The 16,144-nt window shown below is 34.6% G+C and overlaps 2 protein-coding genes across 2 annotated transcripts in view; both read right to left on the bottom strand.

The window, feature by feature from the left end:
- The window catches only part of ADAMTS6 (ADAM metallopeptidase with thrombospondin type 1 motif 6), a 289,952-nt gene extending 278,338 nt beyond the window's left edge, over window positions 1–11,614 (bottom strand). Inside the window, exons 1-4 of the mRNA XM_012096844.4 lie at window positions 11,044–11,614; window positions 7,003–7,110; window positions 3,751–4,124; window positions 1,117–1,481 (exon numbers count right to left, since the gene is read on the bottom strand). Coding sequence (XP_011952234.1) covers window positions 1,117–1,481; window positions 3,751–3,847 — 462 coding nt within the window. The 5' untranslated portion in view covers window positions 3,848–4,124; window positions 7,003–7,110; window positions 11,044–11,614. The remainder of the gene's footprint in view (window positions 1–1,116; window positions 1,482–3,750; window positions 4,125–7,002; window positions 7,111–11,043) is intronic.
- The window catches only part of CENPK (centromere protein K), a 56,949-nt gene continuing 44,555 nt past the window's right edge, over window positions 3,751–16,144 (bottom strand). Inside the window, exon 10 of the mRNA XM_060400396.1 lies at window positions 3,751–4,124. Coding sequence (XP_060256379.1) covers window positions 4,113–4,124 — 12 coding nt within the window. The 3' untranslated portion in view covers window positions 3,751–4,112. The remainder of the gene's footprint in view (window positions 4,125–16,144) is intronic.

Genomic DNA, 16,144 nt, shown 5'->3' with positions numbered 1-16,144 from the left:
TCTTTTGTATATAAAGTTTAAAACTGCTTAGAGACAAAGAAACTAGTGATGAATATATTCAATATGTCTATATTATAGGAATTAACCCAAATATTAAAATCTAAGTAATCATTTTGACTTATTAACATTACAGAAAATTGACATTTAAGCAAATTCTTATATATACCCATGGCAAAAATTTTTCTCAACTACATGGTTCTTAATACTTCTTTGAAATTTAGAATCTATCTAAACTCAACTCCATATACTTTTTTATAGTGAAATAAGATTGAAGATATGGATGTGATAGAGTAAGGAAGAAAAACAGTTTCTGAAAATGTGAGTTGAGCATCAAAATGTCTGTACTCTTTTAAACCAATAAAGCTTTAATAGAACATCTACACTGGCATGAAAAGCAGTAGATGAAATGTGAAATACAGGAAGTAGAAATGAAGAATGTGCTTTGTTCTACAACCATTACTATGTGCAGCCTTGAACTGTGTATTTACCATTAGACTAGAATGGACTCAAATGCCCAGCATAGAACCTATACTCTTGAAATCCAGTTTCAGGGTAAAATAAGATTTATTATCAATTATCAGATAAATGTAGGAAAAAAAATATTTTCTAAAGAGACATTGATTGATATATAAGATTTTGCTTCAAGGACTTACAAACCTAAACAGGTCATGAGTAATTTTAAGCTATGTTGATTACCAGAGAAAGACACGAAAGAACTTTAAGAGGTAATCAGTGTCATGGTTTCCTGCATAATACAAACACATACATACACACAATACCCCTAAGTTCCTCATCAAAGACTGAGTTTTGTCTATGCATTAAGCATACAGTATTTGATCAGAAAAATTTAACTCTAAAAGGAAAGGAGAGGTTTCATTCACTCCTCTACTAATAATACAGGGTTTTAAAAATTGTTCCTACTTTGAAAGTTCAATGCAAACATTATGAAAAAGATTATCAAAAGCAAAGGCAATAGAAATAACAAAAATTTTAGAATGTTTCCTTCCCTAGATAAACCATATAAATATATGTGTGTATATTATTAACCTGAGAAAAGACATTTATATTGTGAATTTATTTCCCCATCAGAAATTTAAAATTATAACATCTACTTACCAACCCAACACAATTGCTTAAAGCCACTTTAGTTGTACTACGTTGATCTTGCAAGTATCCTGTGTAATGACAGTTGTCTAAAAAATCATGCTTCCACTGGGGTCCATCTTTTCCCCAATATTCTACTGTAAAATGTTTGGACACAAAATCTGTGTTGAGAGTCAAGTTTAGGTGAAAGTGCTTGCCATAGGCTGAAAGTTTAAAAAATAACTTAGATACTGCCTGCTGTGGATCGATAGGGTCCATACTCCGTCTTCTCCTGGAGTGTTTATCATTTTTCACAGTAAAGCTGAGAAAAGCTCCATTTTGATCAACTCTTATTGGAATAGTTAGCTGGTAGTGTTCTAGATAAGTCAGGAATTCCTCTTTTGTAATCACAAGGCAGAAAATCCAGAAAAAACACATGGAAGAAAAGAAAATTTAACAGATCAAAGAAGTAGCAGTATAAGCAACTATATTCCTTAAAACTATGCATTATTATATACAAAGTATGGGAAAACATGTTATATTAAGTAAAAATGAAAGAGCAAAAGTTTAAAATCTCAAGATGAATTAAGTTCCAAATATTCCATTCCTTTAAAAAGAATTTTAAAGTTTTTTGAAAGGCTTTTTTAAAATTTAATTTTGAAAACATGAATTCTAAGAGCTAAATTTTATAGCACATAAGAATATTGGTAAAAATACACATATGTAAAACAACAGAATTTCATTCAGATAAAATGTTGTGAAAGTTACCCAAAAGAGTTTACACAGAATCTCTACAGCCTTGTTGAACTTTTTTTTTTTTTAATTATCAGTTACAATGTAAAATTACAGCAACCACTTTGGAAAACAGCCTAGCAGTTCCTCAAAAAGTTAAACATAGAACTACCATCTGACCCAGCAATTTCAATCTCAGGTATTTTTACAAGAGAAATGAAAACATAAATCCACACAAAAACTTGCACAAAAATGTTCATAGCAGCATTATTCATAATAACTAAAAGGGGTAAATAACCCAAATGTCCATCAATTGATAAATGAATGAATGGATGAATAATATGTGATATATTCATGCAACAAATTATTGTACAATAAAAAGGAATACTGAAACATGTTATGACATGAATGAATCTTCATAACAGCCTTCATAATCAAAGTTCCTTATCTAATACTATAAAAACACTATGCTAAATGAAAAGAACCAGTCACACAGAATAGGCAAAACTCTATGGACAAAAATAGACCAGAGGTTGCCTAGGACTGGGGATAAGGTGGTTTGGAGGGAAGTGGGGAGTGACCATTAATGAGTTCAGTTTCTTTTGGGGTTGATAAAATTTTCTATATTTGATTGTGATGATGGTTGTACAACTCTGTGAGTAACTGTAAACCAATGAATTGTATATTTAAAATGGGTGATTATATGGTATGTATATTACAGTACAGTTGTTTAAAAATTATCAGATCGATAAAAAATTCAGAAGACTATTAAATATATTTTCATCACTTAGATGCATTAAATATTACCAATTTACCTTCTTAACCATATCTTCCTTTAGCTAAGTTTATCACTAAGGCAGAACCAAATGTCTACACTGTTTCATTGTCTAAATATGAAGTTTACCTATAAATATAAACTCCCATGAAACCATGACCAAATGGAAAAAAAATTAAAATAATACTTATTTTAATTATAAACAACAGTTTATATTAAATGCTATGGCTTTGTTGATTTGAGAGCCACATTTTGTACATATGGACTTCTTAGATATATACATCAATCCATAATGGTCCTGAAAATCTGGCTTATCAGAACAACAAAAAAAGATCTGTTACTATACATTCATGGGAGCAGAATTCAAAAAGGTATGCTTTCAATAACTCTTTAAGAATTGGACTGGTCTGTGGAAAACAAAATGATCTTCATTCCTAGGACCTCTGGTAACATCTTTTCTATGATAAAAAGTTCAAAAATTATGGGCTTCCCTTGTGTTTTAGTTGGTAAAGAATCCACCTGCAATGTGGGAGACCTGGCTTTGATCCCTGGGTTGGGAAGATCCCCTGGAGAAGGGAAAGGCTACCCACTCCAGTATCCTGGCCTAGAGAATTCCGTGGACTGTACAGTTCATGGGGTCGCAAAGAGTCAGACATGACTGAGCAACTTTCACACGTGGATTAGAACTTGACAAGTCAAACTTCTAATTCTTTTATCTAGCTTCTAGTCCTTAGATCAGAATTCTTAAGTTTGGAAACACATCTTTATATTAAGGGTCCACAAGGATCTTACATCAGAATTTGTCTGGTTTCTTATTCTTCTATAGCAATAACCTCTGGATTCCTTTTGAGCATGATCTTTACTGTAAACCCTGACAATGAGTATATTAGTAAAGTTAAGAATCAGAAGAAGAGGCCAGGGTCTTCTGAGGAAGACCAGTCAACTCTAAAATGTACTAGATGTTAAATACTAGTAGGACAAGTTAAAAGTCTATTATAGTCATTAACATTTATGAAACTAGCACTGAATTGACACACTAGGTCTCTGCTCCTACCATTATACATATGAAAGAAAATGTTCGTTCAACTAAACATTCAGAATCTTTCCTTGTAAGATTAATAGCAATATTTTTTTGTCAGTTTCGAAAGCAGGAATCCTACCTTGAGAACTGTATGAAAGCCTGTAGTCACTATGAAATTCCGATGAAGCCATGACGAGGCTCAAAATCCAGGTAAACGTCTTCCACAAAATTTCCATAATTTAGAAAACTGGATGATTTTTTAGAGGGCTACCTATGTTCTAGAGAGTCAATACCATACCAAAATCGAAGCATAACAATTTTATTTCTTTATAACTTCTTGCAGATTAGTTATTAGGTGTTCCACTATTTAGCAGGTATTTTTTCCCAACATCTGGTACTTTCTTCTATATTTGGATTCATTTTCTCAATCCAAAATGAAAATAATAATGATGGAAATTTTCATAAGCAGAGTATTAGGCTGAATAGTCACTAAAAGTATGGCTATTTTTTAACCTAGAAAAAAAAAATTAAGTTAATTGAAAAACATTCTGAATGGACAGATCTATATTGCAGAATGCTTGCCAAAGGACATATACTACAAAATTACATAACTAATCAGACCATTGTTGTCCTTCATAGTGTAAATAAACATTCACGAGACTAAGTACCGAATTGGAAACCTAAATGTTTAGAAGGATAATACCAAAGCTACTTGATAATCAAAGAAGGAACCTAAGGAGGATCAGAAAAATTCTCTTCTTAAAACTTTGAAAATAACAATGTATAGGTATATAGTGACTAATCTTTCAATAAAAACCAGGCTGACTTCACAAAGTTCATTTTATGAACAGTACTGATAAATAGTATGTGACTGTATTCCTTAACATTTAGTACACCTCTATCTAGAGTTTGATTTGTTACCTATCATTTTTTTCTTAGAGAGTAGATCTACAAATACACAGTGGTATTAAGCAACTATTTGTGAAAACTCAGACAGTAGCATAAATTAAACTTCTGAAAAGCTGAACCATATTTACTGTAACCCTTGACTTTATCTGGAAATCTTTTGACTCATAAAGCAACACATATGAAACAATTTATCTAGAATATAACTATAAAGAAAAGTAATTCATTTTCTGAAAAGAATTTTTTAAAATTCAGTTCAGGTAACACAACAGATTTCACGTCCTATCTCATGTACTTTTCTTCTGACTTACAATTTCACTCAGAAGCCATGATTTCACATTTTATACAGAACACTGGCATATTTGGCTACCTGATTTTCCAGAATAAGGAAACAAAAAAAGGACTAAAAGGTAGCTCAGAAAAGGCAACAAAAGTTAACCAAAAAAAAAGAGGAAAAACCAAAAAGTAGCTTTAGAAACCAAAAGCAATACATTGAAGGTAGAGACAAATGGTCCTTATATAGCTTAATAGTTCATATTGTGTATATGACTGTGTTATAGCTAAATATCTGATATTCAAAAGCTTAACTGTAAAATTAAGTTATTTGGAATACTTCATTCCCTATAGTGCTAGAAATATTGGTTATTACAATGTATAAAAAAACCCACAATCGTTTCAAGTTTCTTAAGTCTGTGTCTACAAATTATTAAAATTGATAAACCTTGAAAAACTAATTCAACCAATCAACAACTGTTGTCTCACATGTTTTAAAAATGATGCTATAACAACATGGAGATAAGAAAAGATTAAGACACAATCTTTGCCCTTTAGGCAATCATAATCTAAGGAAAAAGAAAAAACTCAAGACAGACTGACATATGCCATAATAAACTTACAAAAGTATTTATAAGAGATCAGATGAAGGGAATGACTTCTGAATCAAAGAAAGATAGTGAAGAAAAGGTTATGAAAAAAAATAACATTTGAGATACACCCTGGAAGATGAACAGAATTTGACAAGTCAAGTTTCTGGGGGCAATCATTACAAAATAAAGAAACAGATTGCACAAAGTACAGATGGCAAGAAAAAATGGAAAATATTAGTAATGATATTAAGTTTTGTTCCTATGCAGAAGACAGGTAATATCTAGAAAGGTAGTTTAAGGTCAGGTCTAAAAACAAAGAGAACTTTAAATATATGTTACTCCTTTTAATATTCATTACAATCTTATAAAGTAGGTATTATTGCTGTGTGTGAGGAATGGCCCCAGAGATCCTGCCTCCTAATACCCAAGCCATTCTGTAACCTCCTTCCTTGGAGTAATTTGATCCTAACTAATATAATACCTCAATGGTGAGAGGATGTCACTTCCATGATTAGATTACAAAAGATTCTGACTTCCATCTTAGCGGTAGACTCCCTTACTGGACTTTGACGAAACAAGCTGCCATATGGATAGGCTCACATGGCAAGGAACTGAGAGCAGCCTTCAGATAACCACTAGCTAGGAAATGCAGCCCTCAATTCTATAGCTTGCAAGGAACTAAGCCTTGAATATGTGAGCTTATAAGCATATCCCTCCCCACTCAAGTGTTCTGTGGTTTCCTTAGTCCTTGCCAACATTTTAACTATAGCCTCTTGAGAGACTCTGAAGCACAAGACAGAGTAAGCCATGCCCAGGCTCCTGACTCACAGATACTGTTAATAAATGTGTGTTCTTTAAGTTGCTAAGTTTATGGTGATAATTTTTGAACCAACTGATAACTAATACAGCTGCTAATTTACAGATAAAGAAGTTGAAGCTCATAGTGACCACATAACTAGAAAACAGCAGGGCACAGAGTCATATGTAAGATTATCTGGCTTTAAAGTCTAAATTTTTTATATTATATCACATTTCCATTTTAAATTACTCTAACTTAAATATTCAATAGTAATTGTATATGACCAGTATCAAACTAAATATTCATAAATGATGATAATTAATGTGAAATTTTAAGCAACTTGATACACAATAACTGTTTTATCTCAAAATTTCTTCTACAGTGATTTAGGCAAAACAACAGGCACTATATATTCTTTCTCAGGCAAAAATCTATAAAGAGATTAAATCACACTATTATTCAATAACAGCACAACTGACCCTTGAATTACCTGTGAGCGGGCAGTACCGAGTTTCTGCAAAAATGTGAATTATAAACTACAGGCAACCCTCTATGTATGCAGCTTCTCCATAATAGATTCAACTAATAAAGGATAGTGTAGTACTATAGTATTATTATATAATGTATAATATATAATAATACATAATATAAATAATATATAAATAAATATATAATACTATAGTATTATTACTGAAAAAAAAAATTCTTATATATATGGACTTGCAGCTCCAATCTGTCCTGTACAAGGTCAACAGTAAAAAAAAAAAAATCCAGTTATCTTGATTCCCAGCCTATTTATGTACAGTCTCCAACTGCTTACCTGTTGCTTCATGAGCATTTACTCTTCGTTGTTGTTTTGTCAGATTACTTGAGTGCTGGGCATAAAAATATCTGTCATTAAGTGTGTCCCTCATATACTTTAATCTTCCTTTAAAGAGGAATATATAATAAACATATTTGAGTGAATTTCTAGTAAGTGATGATAGATTTGTAGTGAATCATATTTATCCTTTTTTTCCTATTTTCCTAGGCTCTAAAACTGACAAACTTATAATGAGCCACATTTAGGAAACAACTGTTTTCTCCTCTTGAGAAATTTCCTGCTCTTCACAGTTTTTTAACCTCTACTTTTACCATTACTACCACTATCTTGTAAGTGCCCAAGTTAAATAAGCAAGCATAACATCCAGAGAAAAAGTAGTATGAAGTACCTGGCCAAAAGTACACTAACATTTGATTTAAGAACTTGCAGTAAAAAAAGAACATTGATGCATAATAGAAAGAACAGAAGTTTTGAAGATAAACAAACCAGTGCGATAGTCCTGGTTCTACCACTGACTACAGTATCTGGCACATAGGCACTCAATAAATTTCAGTCTCTTTCTCCTTTCTCATTCCTTCCTCCCCTCCTCACATTTTTCAAGCTTCTCTTCTAGTGCCAGTGAAGAAATTTAATAAAAAGTAAATGAGTGGGCTCAAGTTCAATTAAAGTCAACAACAACTAATATATCTAACCACTCTTAGTCACCTATACAATAAAAATGAACAGCTGAACTTACTTTCTGACACCTACTGGAGAATTTAATCTGGACATTATAAGCAAATATGTATAGGTACTAACTTCTCCAGAAATAGTTTCCAAAATTCAGATTAATATTAAAATAGTACATAATTATCCAAAAAGCATAATGTCCTTACATTGGACAGCAGAAGCATTATGCTGTGGAATATACAAGAGGTTTTGAATCCTGTTTTGACTGCAAGTTACTTAACTCTAATAGATGTTTCCTCATCTATAAAAACATGATTATGATATCTATCTTACAAAGATTTGCTGAGAGATTATACATTATGTAAAGTGTCCACATGCTTCACTTTAATAGTTAAATAAATATTAGTTCCCTTCTCCTCAATATCTGACTCATCATTTTTCAAAGGCCTTCTTTCAAGGAGTTTCATGTATCTCCGTCCCTTAAGAATGTGGAACAGTTGGATATGATGATGGAATCAACTAGGTCATATTATCTATTAGAGTGAACAGTAAAGAATTTAGGTCATGATAACTGGACTGACAACTACTTTAAATTTGAAAACAGAATCGAAACTTCCATTTTACATTGATTTTACACAGACTTTTTCCCCTAAGAAAAATGCACCAATCAGTAGAGTTAAGGGATCATTTGCCTGCTTCCATCGATCAAAGCGACACTAAGTAGAAATAATTTTAAAAAACTTAAACTTTACTGATTTCCTCAGTAGTCCACCCAAGCTGAAGGGTACTTGTCTTTTTCCTCTATCATCTGTACTTCCAACTCAAATGATCTAAGAGTAGCCAAGGTAATAATTTCCTCTCAAGAACTATTATTATGGAGCTAAGGAACACACATAACATCCTTCTTGACTTCCTTCATTCATCTTAATTCTGATTATTTTTTTAAAGCTGATTTTGTCTTCACTGAGGAAGCAATAATACCACACTTCCTTCAGGTACTTCAATTTTTATATGTGAAAATTAACTTCTCATTTCATTTTCCAATTATTCATTCAACAAATATTTAGCTACCCTGGTGACTCAATTAGTAAAGAATCCACCTGCAATGCAGGAGACACGGATTTGATCCCTGGGTCGGGATGATCCCTGGCGAAGGAAATGGAGACCCACTCCAGCATTCTTGCCTGGGAAATCCCATGGACAGAGGAGCCTGGCAGGCTGCAGTCCATGGGGTCGCAAGAGTCAGACACAACTTAGCAATAAAACCACCACCATTATATGCTAAGGCTTGAAATACAAAAGTTTACAGGTCATTTATAAATTCTGTGACACTGCTTTCCAAGGAAAGGTGTAGTTAAGGAGACTTAAAACTTAGCTAACAAGAAAAGCAAACAAGCCAAAAGCAAAAATACACAATATTATTCTATAAAAATCAAGCCCCAAATTACATATAGTGCCCAACTGTTTATTCCAGATGGCAAGTTAAATATGTTATCTGTATTATAACTTCTCTCCTGAAAAACAGAAACACCTTTTTCTCTTGACATTAGCTCAAAATGTTGATAATTCTTTGGTAGAACCAAGAGAGCTATCCACTTCTTCCACCTTTTACTCTTCTCCCCAGAAATGTTCCAGAGAATGTGCTATCAACTCTCTTAATATGTTAGCTCTTTATTCTCTCACGAAAGTCACACACAGCATAAGATTTGGCATAGAGGACCATCCCAAAGCACCAGCAGCTACTAATGGTTGCTAAGGAAATGAAGAGGAAGTAGTAAGAATAGACAAGAATAAGAATTAATCTTACATGCAATGGCTCAGACATGAAAAGTATTAAAGTATTTCAAGTCTTGAGGTTAGAAAGTTTTACCCTTGAGAATCACAAAAATACTAATACCACAACACAGATTTCATTTGCTGCCATTTGTAAAAAATTGAATGATTTGCTTGAAATCAGCTTTCTTGCCTCTATAGCTATTCTTCAAAAACCTAAAATACCAATGATCACATATAAACACTAAATTAATATAAACTGGAACTTCAGCTACCACTTTGGTGAAACACAGGAAAACAATTATCTCCAAAATTAATTTTCTCAATTTCCTTTCAACTATACCAGTCTTATGTTACATTTATTTTCCTGTCATGAATTTTGAGAGCTGCCATTCACACATCTAAGTTTCAGTCGAATCAACATAACCTAAAAAAGGAAAGAAAAAAATTGTCCAAGAAATTTGAACATAAAAGAGTATGTTGAAAATCACACTCCAGTGTGTTTTTAAAAGTTCCAAGCAATAGTTCAGTTTCCCCTTTCCTCCGTCATTCTGCATACTCTCGCCTCCCCCCAACCCCCCCACCCCCACCCCTCTTCACCCAGACAGAGGGTAACAGTCTGAGCTGCCCTGGTTGAGTTGATCCTAAAGTTAACATTCAGCAGCCCATTTCCAGACAGCAGCGCTAAATCTATTTGGATAAAACGCGTGTGACCCAGACAGTTGGCATTTGGCCCAAACGCGTTGCACCGGCAGCTCAAATAAAAACAAGAGTAAGAAACTCACTCTCTTGTTCCCTCTCAGTGCGCTTTCTCACTCCCTCTCTTTGCTTCCACTACAACAAGGAAAGAAATTACCAAAGACAGGAATTATAGTAAACATTATCTAAAGGCAGCTTTCCAATAACCCCTGAAGCACAATCCCCTCTCCAGTCTCTGAACTTTGATCCCATATACCATATACACGGACATATCCCGATATTCAAGGCTCCAGAGGGTTATGAGCCTACCATGTCCCAAGTGGCCAAAAGTAAATCAAAAACACACGTTTCCATCTCTTTGATTAGCCTATTAAGAGCTTAACATATCTAGAGCATCGGGACTATAGCTAGCACATTAATTCTGCCCTCTGAGCCCAGGCATAAAATATGCACTTGTCTGACTACTTAAGACACTGACTTGAAACTGTAAAATGCAGGTCTTTTTAAGAACTGAAAATCAGATTAAAATCACATCATTATTACTTTCCCAATTACTATTTGGTGATTAAAGACCACAAAAATCATAATCAAGTCATACTTCACAAAACATGTCTATTTGTATAATAAACATATATTTCTTTTTGCATCATAAAATATTTGCAAGACCCAGAATTCTCCAACCCCCGACTAGTCTGGAGTTAAAAGATTTCTATCTGTAAAATGAGTTCAGTCAAGCTCACTCATTGCCATTTAAAAAAAAAAAAAAGAAGAAAAAGAAAAAAAAAAAACACAGAGAAAAAAAGTTTTCTACGCGTTATTCGGAAGACAAGCAAAGCACAAGTTTTAATTAAAAAAAAAAAAAAACGGTTTCATTGAATATTGTGAACTCTTCCTTACCGTTTTCATCTTCAAATTCTGATAAAAAGTAAGTTTCAAACAATAGAGATTGCACTGGACGACTCACGTACTCCCTCTCCTCTTTTTTTTCTGCCCCCCTTTGCAAAGCCACAGCAGTGAGTTAGTTATTCTGCAGCCAGAATAAAACCCTATAGTCTGGCTAACCCGGGCTTTAGAGAACGGACTTTCCGATTTGGCAGAAAAAAAGATGCCTTCAATACATCCAGGCTATCATCCTGAGATGCTGCCTTTGCAAACCCCCTTTCTCTCCCGCACCCCCTCCCTTCAAAAAAAAAAAAAAAGGAAAGAAAAAAAAAGAAAGGAAGGAAGAAAAAAAAAGACTTATTGGGGGTGGAAGTGGTGCCCTCTCTTCCTGGACAGCTTAGTGCCTTTGCTATGCAAATAACATGTGAAGAGCATCAAAAGGTATCAGGAGAAAAGAAGACAAGAAGAGCAGGAAGGGCAGCAAAGTTTTGTTGAAGTAGCCCTAGATCTCACTACCGGCCCCCAGCCAACTTGAATTGCAGCAGTAGAAAATTTTGGCAGCTTTTCCTCAGAGGCAGAGCACACTGACGTCAGTCTGCAGATGTGCCGGGCTGCGTCGGGTGCGCATGTGTCCTGGGTCGTCACGTGGAGGGGGAGGGGAGGTAGAGGTACAATCGGGGTAACCAACTACCAGCCATTCAGAAGGGTTTAGACAATGTCAACTTTTCCACCCTGTGAATGAGAGAAATTCTGGCCCTTCTAACCTCAATCCCCTTCCCCACTCTGCCTCGTTTCCTCCTCTTCCTCTAACCTCTTTTAGAAATTCTAGCTTGGTTTGTGATTAGTAGTTTCTTGGAAAAGGAAAGGGGGAGGGAGGATGAATGGCTTTAGGTGAACTAATGTCACTGTTAAGATCTCTGGTACCCTTCTTCGTGTATTTTTTTAAAGTCCACGCAACAATGTTAAAAGTTTCACATAAACAGTGTCTCTGAGGAAACTATAGTAAACATCAATCAGTGGCAGATTTCAAGACTCGGTAGCTACAAGTGCACAAAATGCCTGTGTGTGAGCTTTTTCTCCCCCTTAATATACCTCAACAAGCAAAATTGCCAACAAAAGGGAAAGTAGACTAAAATAAACTAAGACCAGCACATTTTCCATCTGATTACTGACTTCAGGTTATGTGGGGCTTTAAAAGAAAAAAAAAAAAAAAAGTGGGGGAGGAGAGAGCGCGGGGGAAGAGAGAGAAACTTGCATTATTTCCAGATGAGGGTGAGACTGGATGGTGTTTTAAAGTGCAACCGGGGAAAGCTACAAGTATATATATATATATATTTAAGACAGTATATTGAATGAAACTTCAATGACTGCCCCAAGGAACATAAATCCCAAGTCAGACCTCAGAGTCGGGAGACGGGGCAGATACCCTCCTGCTATCTCAAGATAAACAAACAAAACCTGAAAACTGGTTCTTCAAGTTTCCCAATCCAACCCCTCCCCCAACAACTCCACACACATCAGCTGCCTGTCCCCACTTTAAGGATAAAACAAGGCTACAACGTAGCACTTTCACTTTCATTTGTTGGGGGAAAAGCCACTGGCATTAAACTGTGAGTGAAATGCCCAAATATGTTTTCCATGTCCTAAGAAAGCAAACAAAGTCTGGCACACAAATCGGAAACAGGAAAAAATGTGAAAATAGCTCAGGACAAATGTTGCCTTTCAGCAGTGTAATCTGCTGTATCATTTATCTGTCTCTACCGTTGAGAGGAGGGTAGGGAGAGGTTTAAGAGTTTCCGAGGGGTGGGGAGTCGGGGGTGGGGGTGGGGGGTGGAGGCTGGGAATTGACGCCTCGAAATTCCAGTTCGCTGTTAATGCCAAGTCAATTTCCGATGGCCAGAACCAGAAAGGGGAATTGGACCGGAGGGAAGGGGATAGGGAGGAGGGCGTTTCTGAATACCAGCTCTTAAGTTTCAAGCTTCTGTTAACACTATTGCTCATTTGATTTTTTTTTTTCTTCCTACACCGGAGGTAGTAGGTGTAATACTTCTGGTGAATACATGAATAGTTGGCTAAAGAAGGCATGAATCAGACTGAGAACATCCAAGAATACAGTTACTTCTATTCTTTTTTGAGGACTGAAAGGGGAAAGCATCTGTCCACAGTCAATAGTTTGCATCTTGACCTTAATCAGTTATATCTGGCTCAATTCCATTTAAAACGTAGAAACATAACCTGAGGTTGGAACTGACGGTTTTAAAGAAAAATGATTCATATGGAGATATAGATAGATAGATATTTACATTAAAATATACAAGTTGGCAGTCTATGGGGTCGCAAAGAGTTGGACATGACTGAGCGACTGAACTGAATTGAATACAAGTTGGCTAATCTCTTAGCAATAACTGTAAATACTAAAAATAAGAGTGGGTACAGAGCTGGCACCTTTGAAATAGTAGTTGAAACTTATCCTTAATTTTTCAAAACCTGGTAGTAGACAGAGCTAGCAGAGAAAATTTAAAGTTAAGGTATGAGTAGTAATCATGTCTATAAGCTAACTGAAAAGTTTTTACACTCACCTAAGACAAACTGCCTTAGGAAACAGCAGTACTGTAAAGGAAAGGAGCTTATTCAATGAGAAGTGGACTTTGGCTAATTACTTATTCAAAGAGTGCCATCCTGCGTCTAAACAGAGTAATGAAAAATTTCCAAGAGATTCTCATCCTATCCTCCAAATGACTTAAGAAAAAAAGCAAGAATAAGGGTAAAAACTTATCAGCATAAGAAATGATGAATTCTCAGTTTAACTCTGTGTGTGTGTGTACATTTTCACTGTATGACAGAAATTTCAAACACATTCAAAAGCAGAAAAATAGTACAATGAATCCCAATGTATCCATTATCCAGTCTTAACAAGTATCAAATCATGTCCACTTTTCCTATTACTGGTTCTATCCCTCTGGATTACCTTAAAGCCAAACTCAGATAACATCTCATTTCATTCATTAAATATTTACTGTATTTCTAAAATAAAAGGACTAAAAAAAATAGCCACTACTACACTATTGACTTAAAACAACAATCCCTTAATTTCATTAAGTACTATAGATTTCCTCAATTGCAAATAAAGGCTTAAAAAACTTATTGGAATCAGATCTATACATTGCATGAGGTTGATCTCTTATGTCTCCTTTTTAAAGAACTTTGTAGTGAAGTAGAATATTCATAAAGAAAAGTACATAAATATATCTTGATGAAAGTGTTATCCTAATATATTTTCACAAAAAGAAGCTACCCATGTAACCATGTAACTTTAATCTATTGGTTCCTCCTCATTTCTTATCAGGGTCCCCTGGTGACTAGGCTGGTAAAGAATTTGCCTGCAATGCAGGAGACCCAGGTTCAAATCCTGGATCAGGAAGATCCCCTGGAAAGTAGAATAGCTACAAACTCTAGTATTCTTGCCTGGAGAATCCCATGGACAGAGGAGGCTGGGAGTCTACAGCCCATAAGTCCCAAAGAGCTGGACTCGACTAAGCGCACATGCATTCCTTATGTTGCAATGTAAACACTGTATTAATATTTTACTATACAAACAACTTCAATTAGCATGGAAGTGTTTTAGTGCACTACCCAGACATTATTTTTTAGTTGAATTATATGTAACAAATTTAAATCAAACCCTGAATGAATTTAAGTTGCAACAGAAATTCTTTAAAACGTTTATCATGAACAATCCTCTACTCTTAGACCGTAAGTTTTCGCTCCAGCTTTCTTTCTCTTTTCACTGTTTCATTTTAAAATGATAGAGGAATTGGGGTAGGGGAGAGATGGAATGGGAGTTTGGCAAATGCAAACTATTATATGTAGAATGGATAAACAACAAGGTCATACTACATAGAACAGGGAACTACATTCAATATTCTGTGATAAACCACAGTGGAAAGGAATATAAAGAGTATATACAAAGCACTCATTTCTCAGTGGGAGACACCTTGGCTTTAAAAAATAGTAGTAAATAATTAATTAAAAAATTTTAGAAAGAAATAAAGATTATGAGCAAAGTGGAATTGATAGCAATCTCCCTACCTAAAAATATTTTTCCTGTAAGTTTTAAAAATATAATTAAATGTAAATGAATGGACACTTTCAGGAAATCAAAGATGAAATGAATGGAAATATGGGAGAGGAAGAAACTTGTATGTACACACATACATATATTTTCATGCACACATGTGTTTATTTTTTCAGAGACTGAAAACCAAAGGTAGAAGAGATTGAGAATCGGACAAGAGGGACCAAGGGAATTTTAAGGGTAATAAAAATTGTAAGGTAGTTTATTAATATATTATTAGCATATAAATTAAATTTAATTTAGTTAAAAATCAAGCCATGTCTTATAGTTACAGTGTTTTCTTGTATTTTCAGAAAAAAATGAGATGAAGAATTCTGATTTTATGTTGGTTTGAAATTATTAAATTGAAGCAGGTGACTATCTCTAAAGATGATGAGTTTTAAATTTACCTCACAGATATTAAAACCAGAGTCCATACACTTTTTATATAAAACATTTTATTCTTTCAATAGGACTGGATTTAAATTTGACTTAGTTAAAATAAATATCTTCTAATCTTTGAAAGACTATTATAGGATTTCTTAGGTAATGTGCAAAAGCTCAAAGCATAAAGGAAAAGATTGGCAAGTTTAAACTTATTAATGAAAATTTTTAAAACATTTTAAAAAGCATAAACCAGAAAGCGGGAGAAAAATCGTAACAATATAAGGCTATGGTTTTTCCAGTAGTCATGTATGGATGTGAGAGTTGGACTGTGAAGAAAGCTGAGCACTGAAGAATTTATGCTTTTGAACTGTGGTGTTGGAGAAGACTCTTGAGAGTCCCTTGGACTGCAAGGAGATCCAACCAGTCCATTCTGAAGGAGATCAGCCCTGGGATTTCTTTGGAAGGAATGATGCTAAAGCTGAAACTCCAGTACTTTGGCCACCTCATGCGAAGAGTTGACTCATTGGAAAAGACTCTGATGCTTGGAGGGACTGTGGGCAGGAGGAGAAGGGGACGACAGAGGATGAGATGGCTGGATGGCATCAGTGACTCGAT

This window comes from Ovis aries, chromosome 16, assembly GCF_016772045.2.
Source record: "Ovis aries strain OAR_USU_Benz2616 breed Rambouillet chromosome 16, ARS-UI_Ramb_v3.0, whole genome shotgun sequence".
In the NCBI taxonomy this organism is placed as follows: Eukaryota; Metazoa; Chordata; class Mammalia; order Artiodactyla; family Bovidae; genus Ovis; species Ovis aries.
The sequence above is the reverse complement of the archived record's forward strand: the minus strand, read 5'-3'. Positions and strand labels throughout refer to the sequence as shown.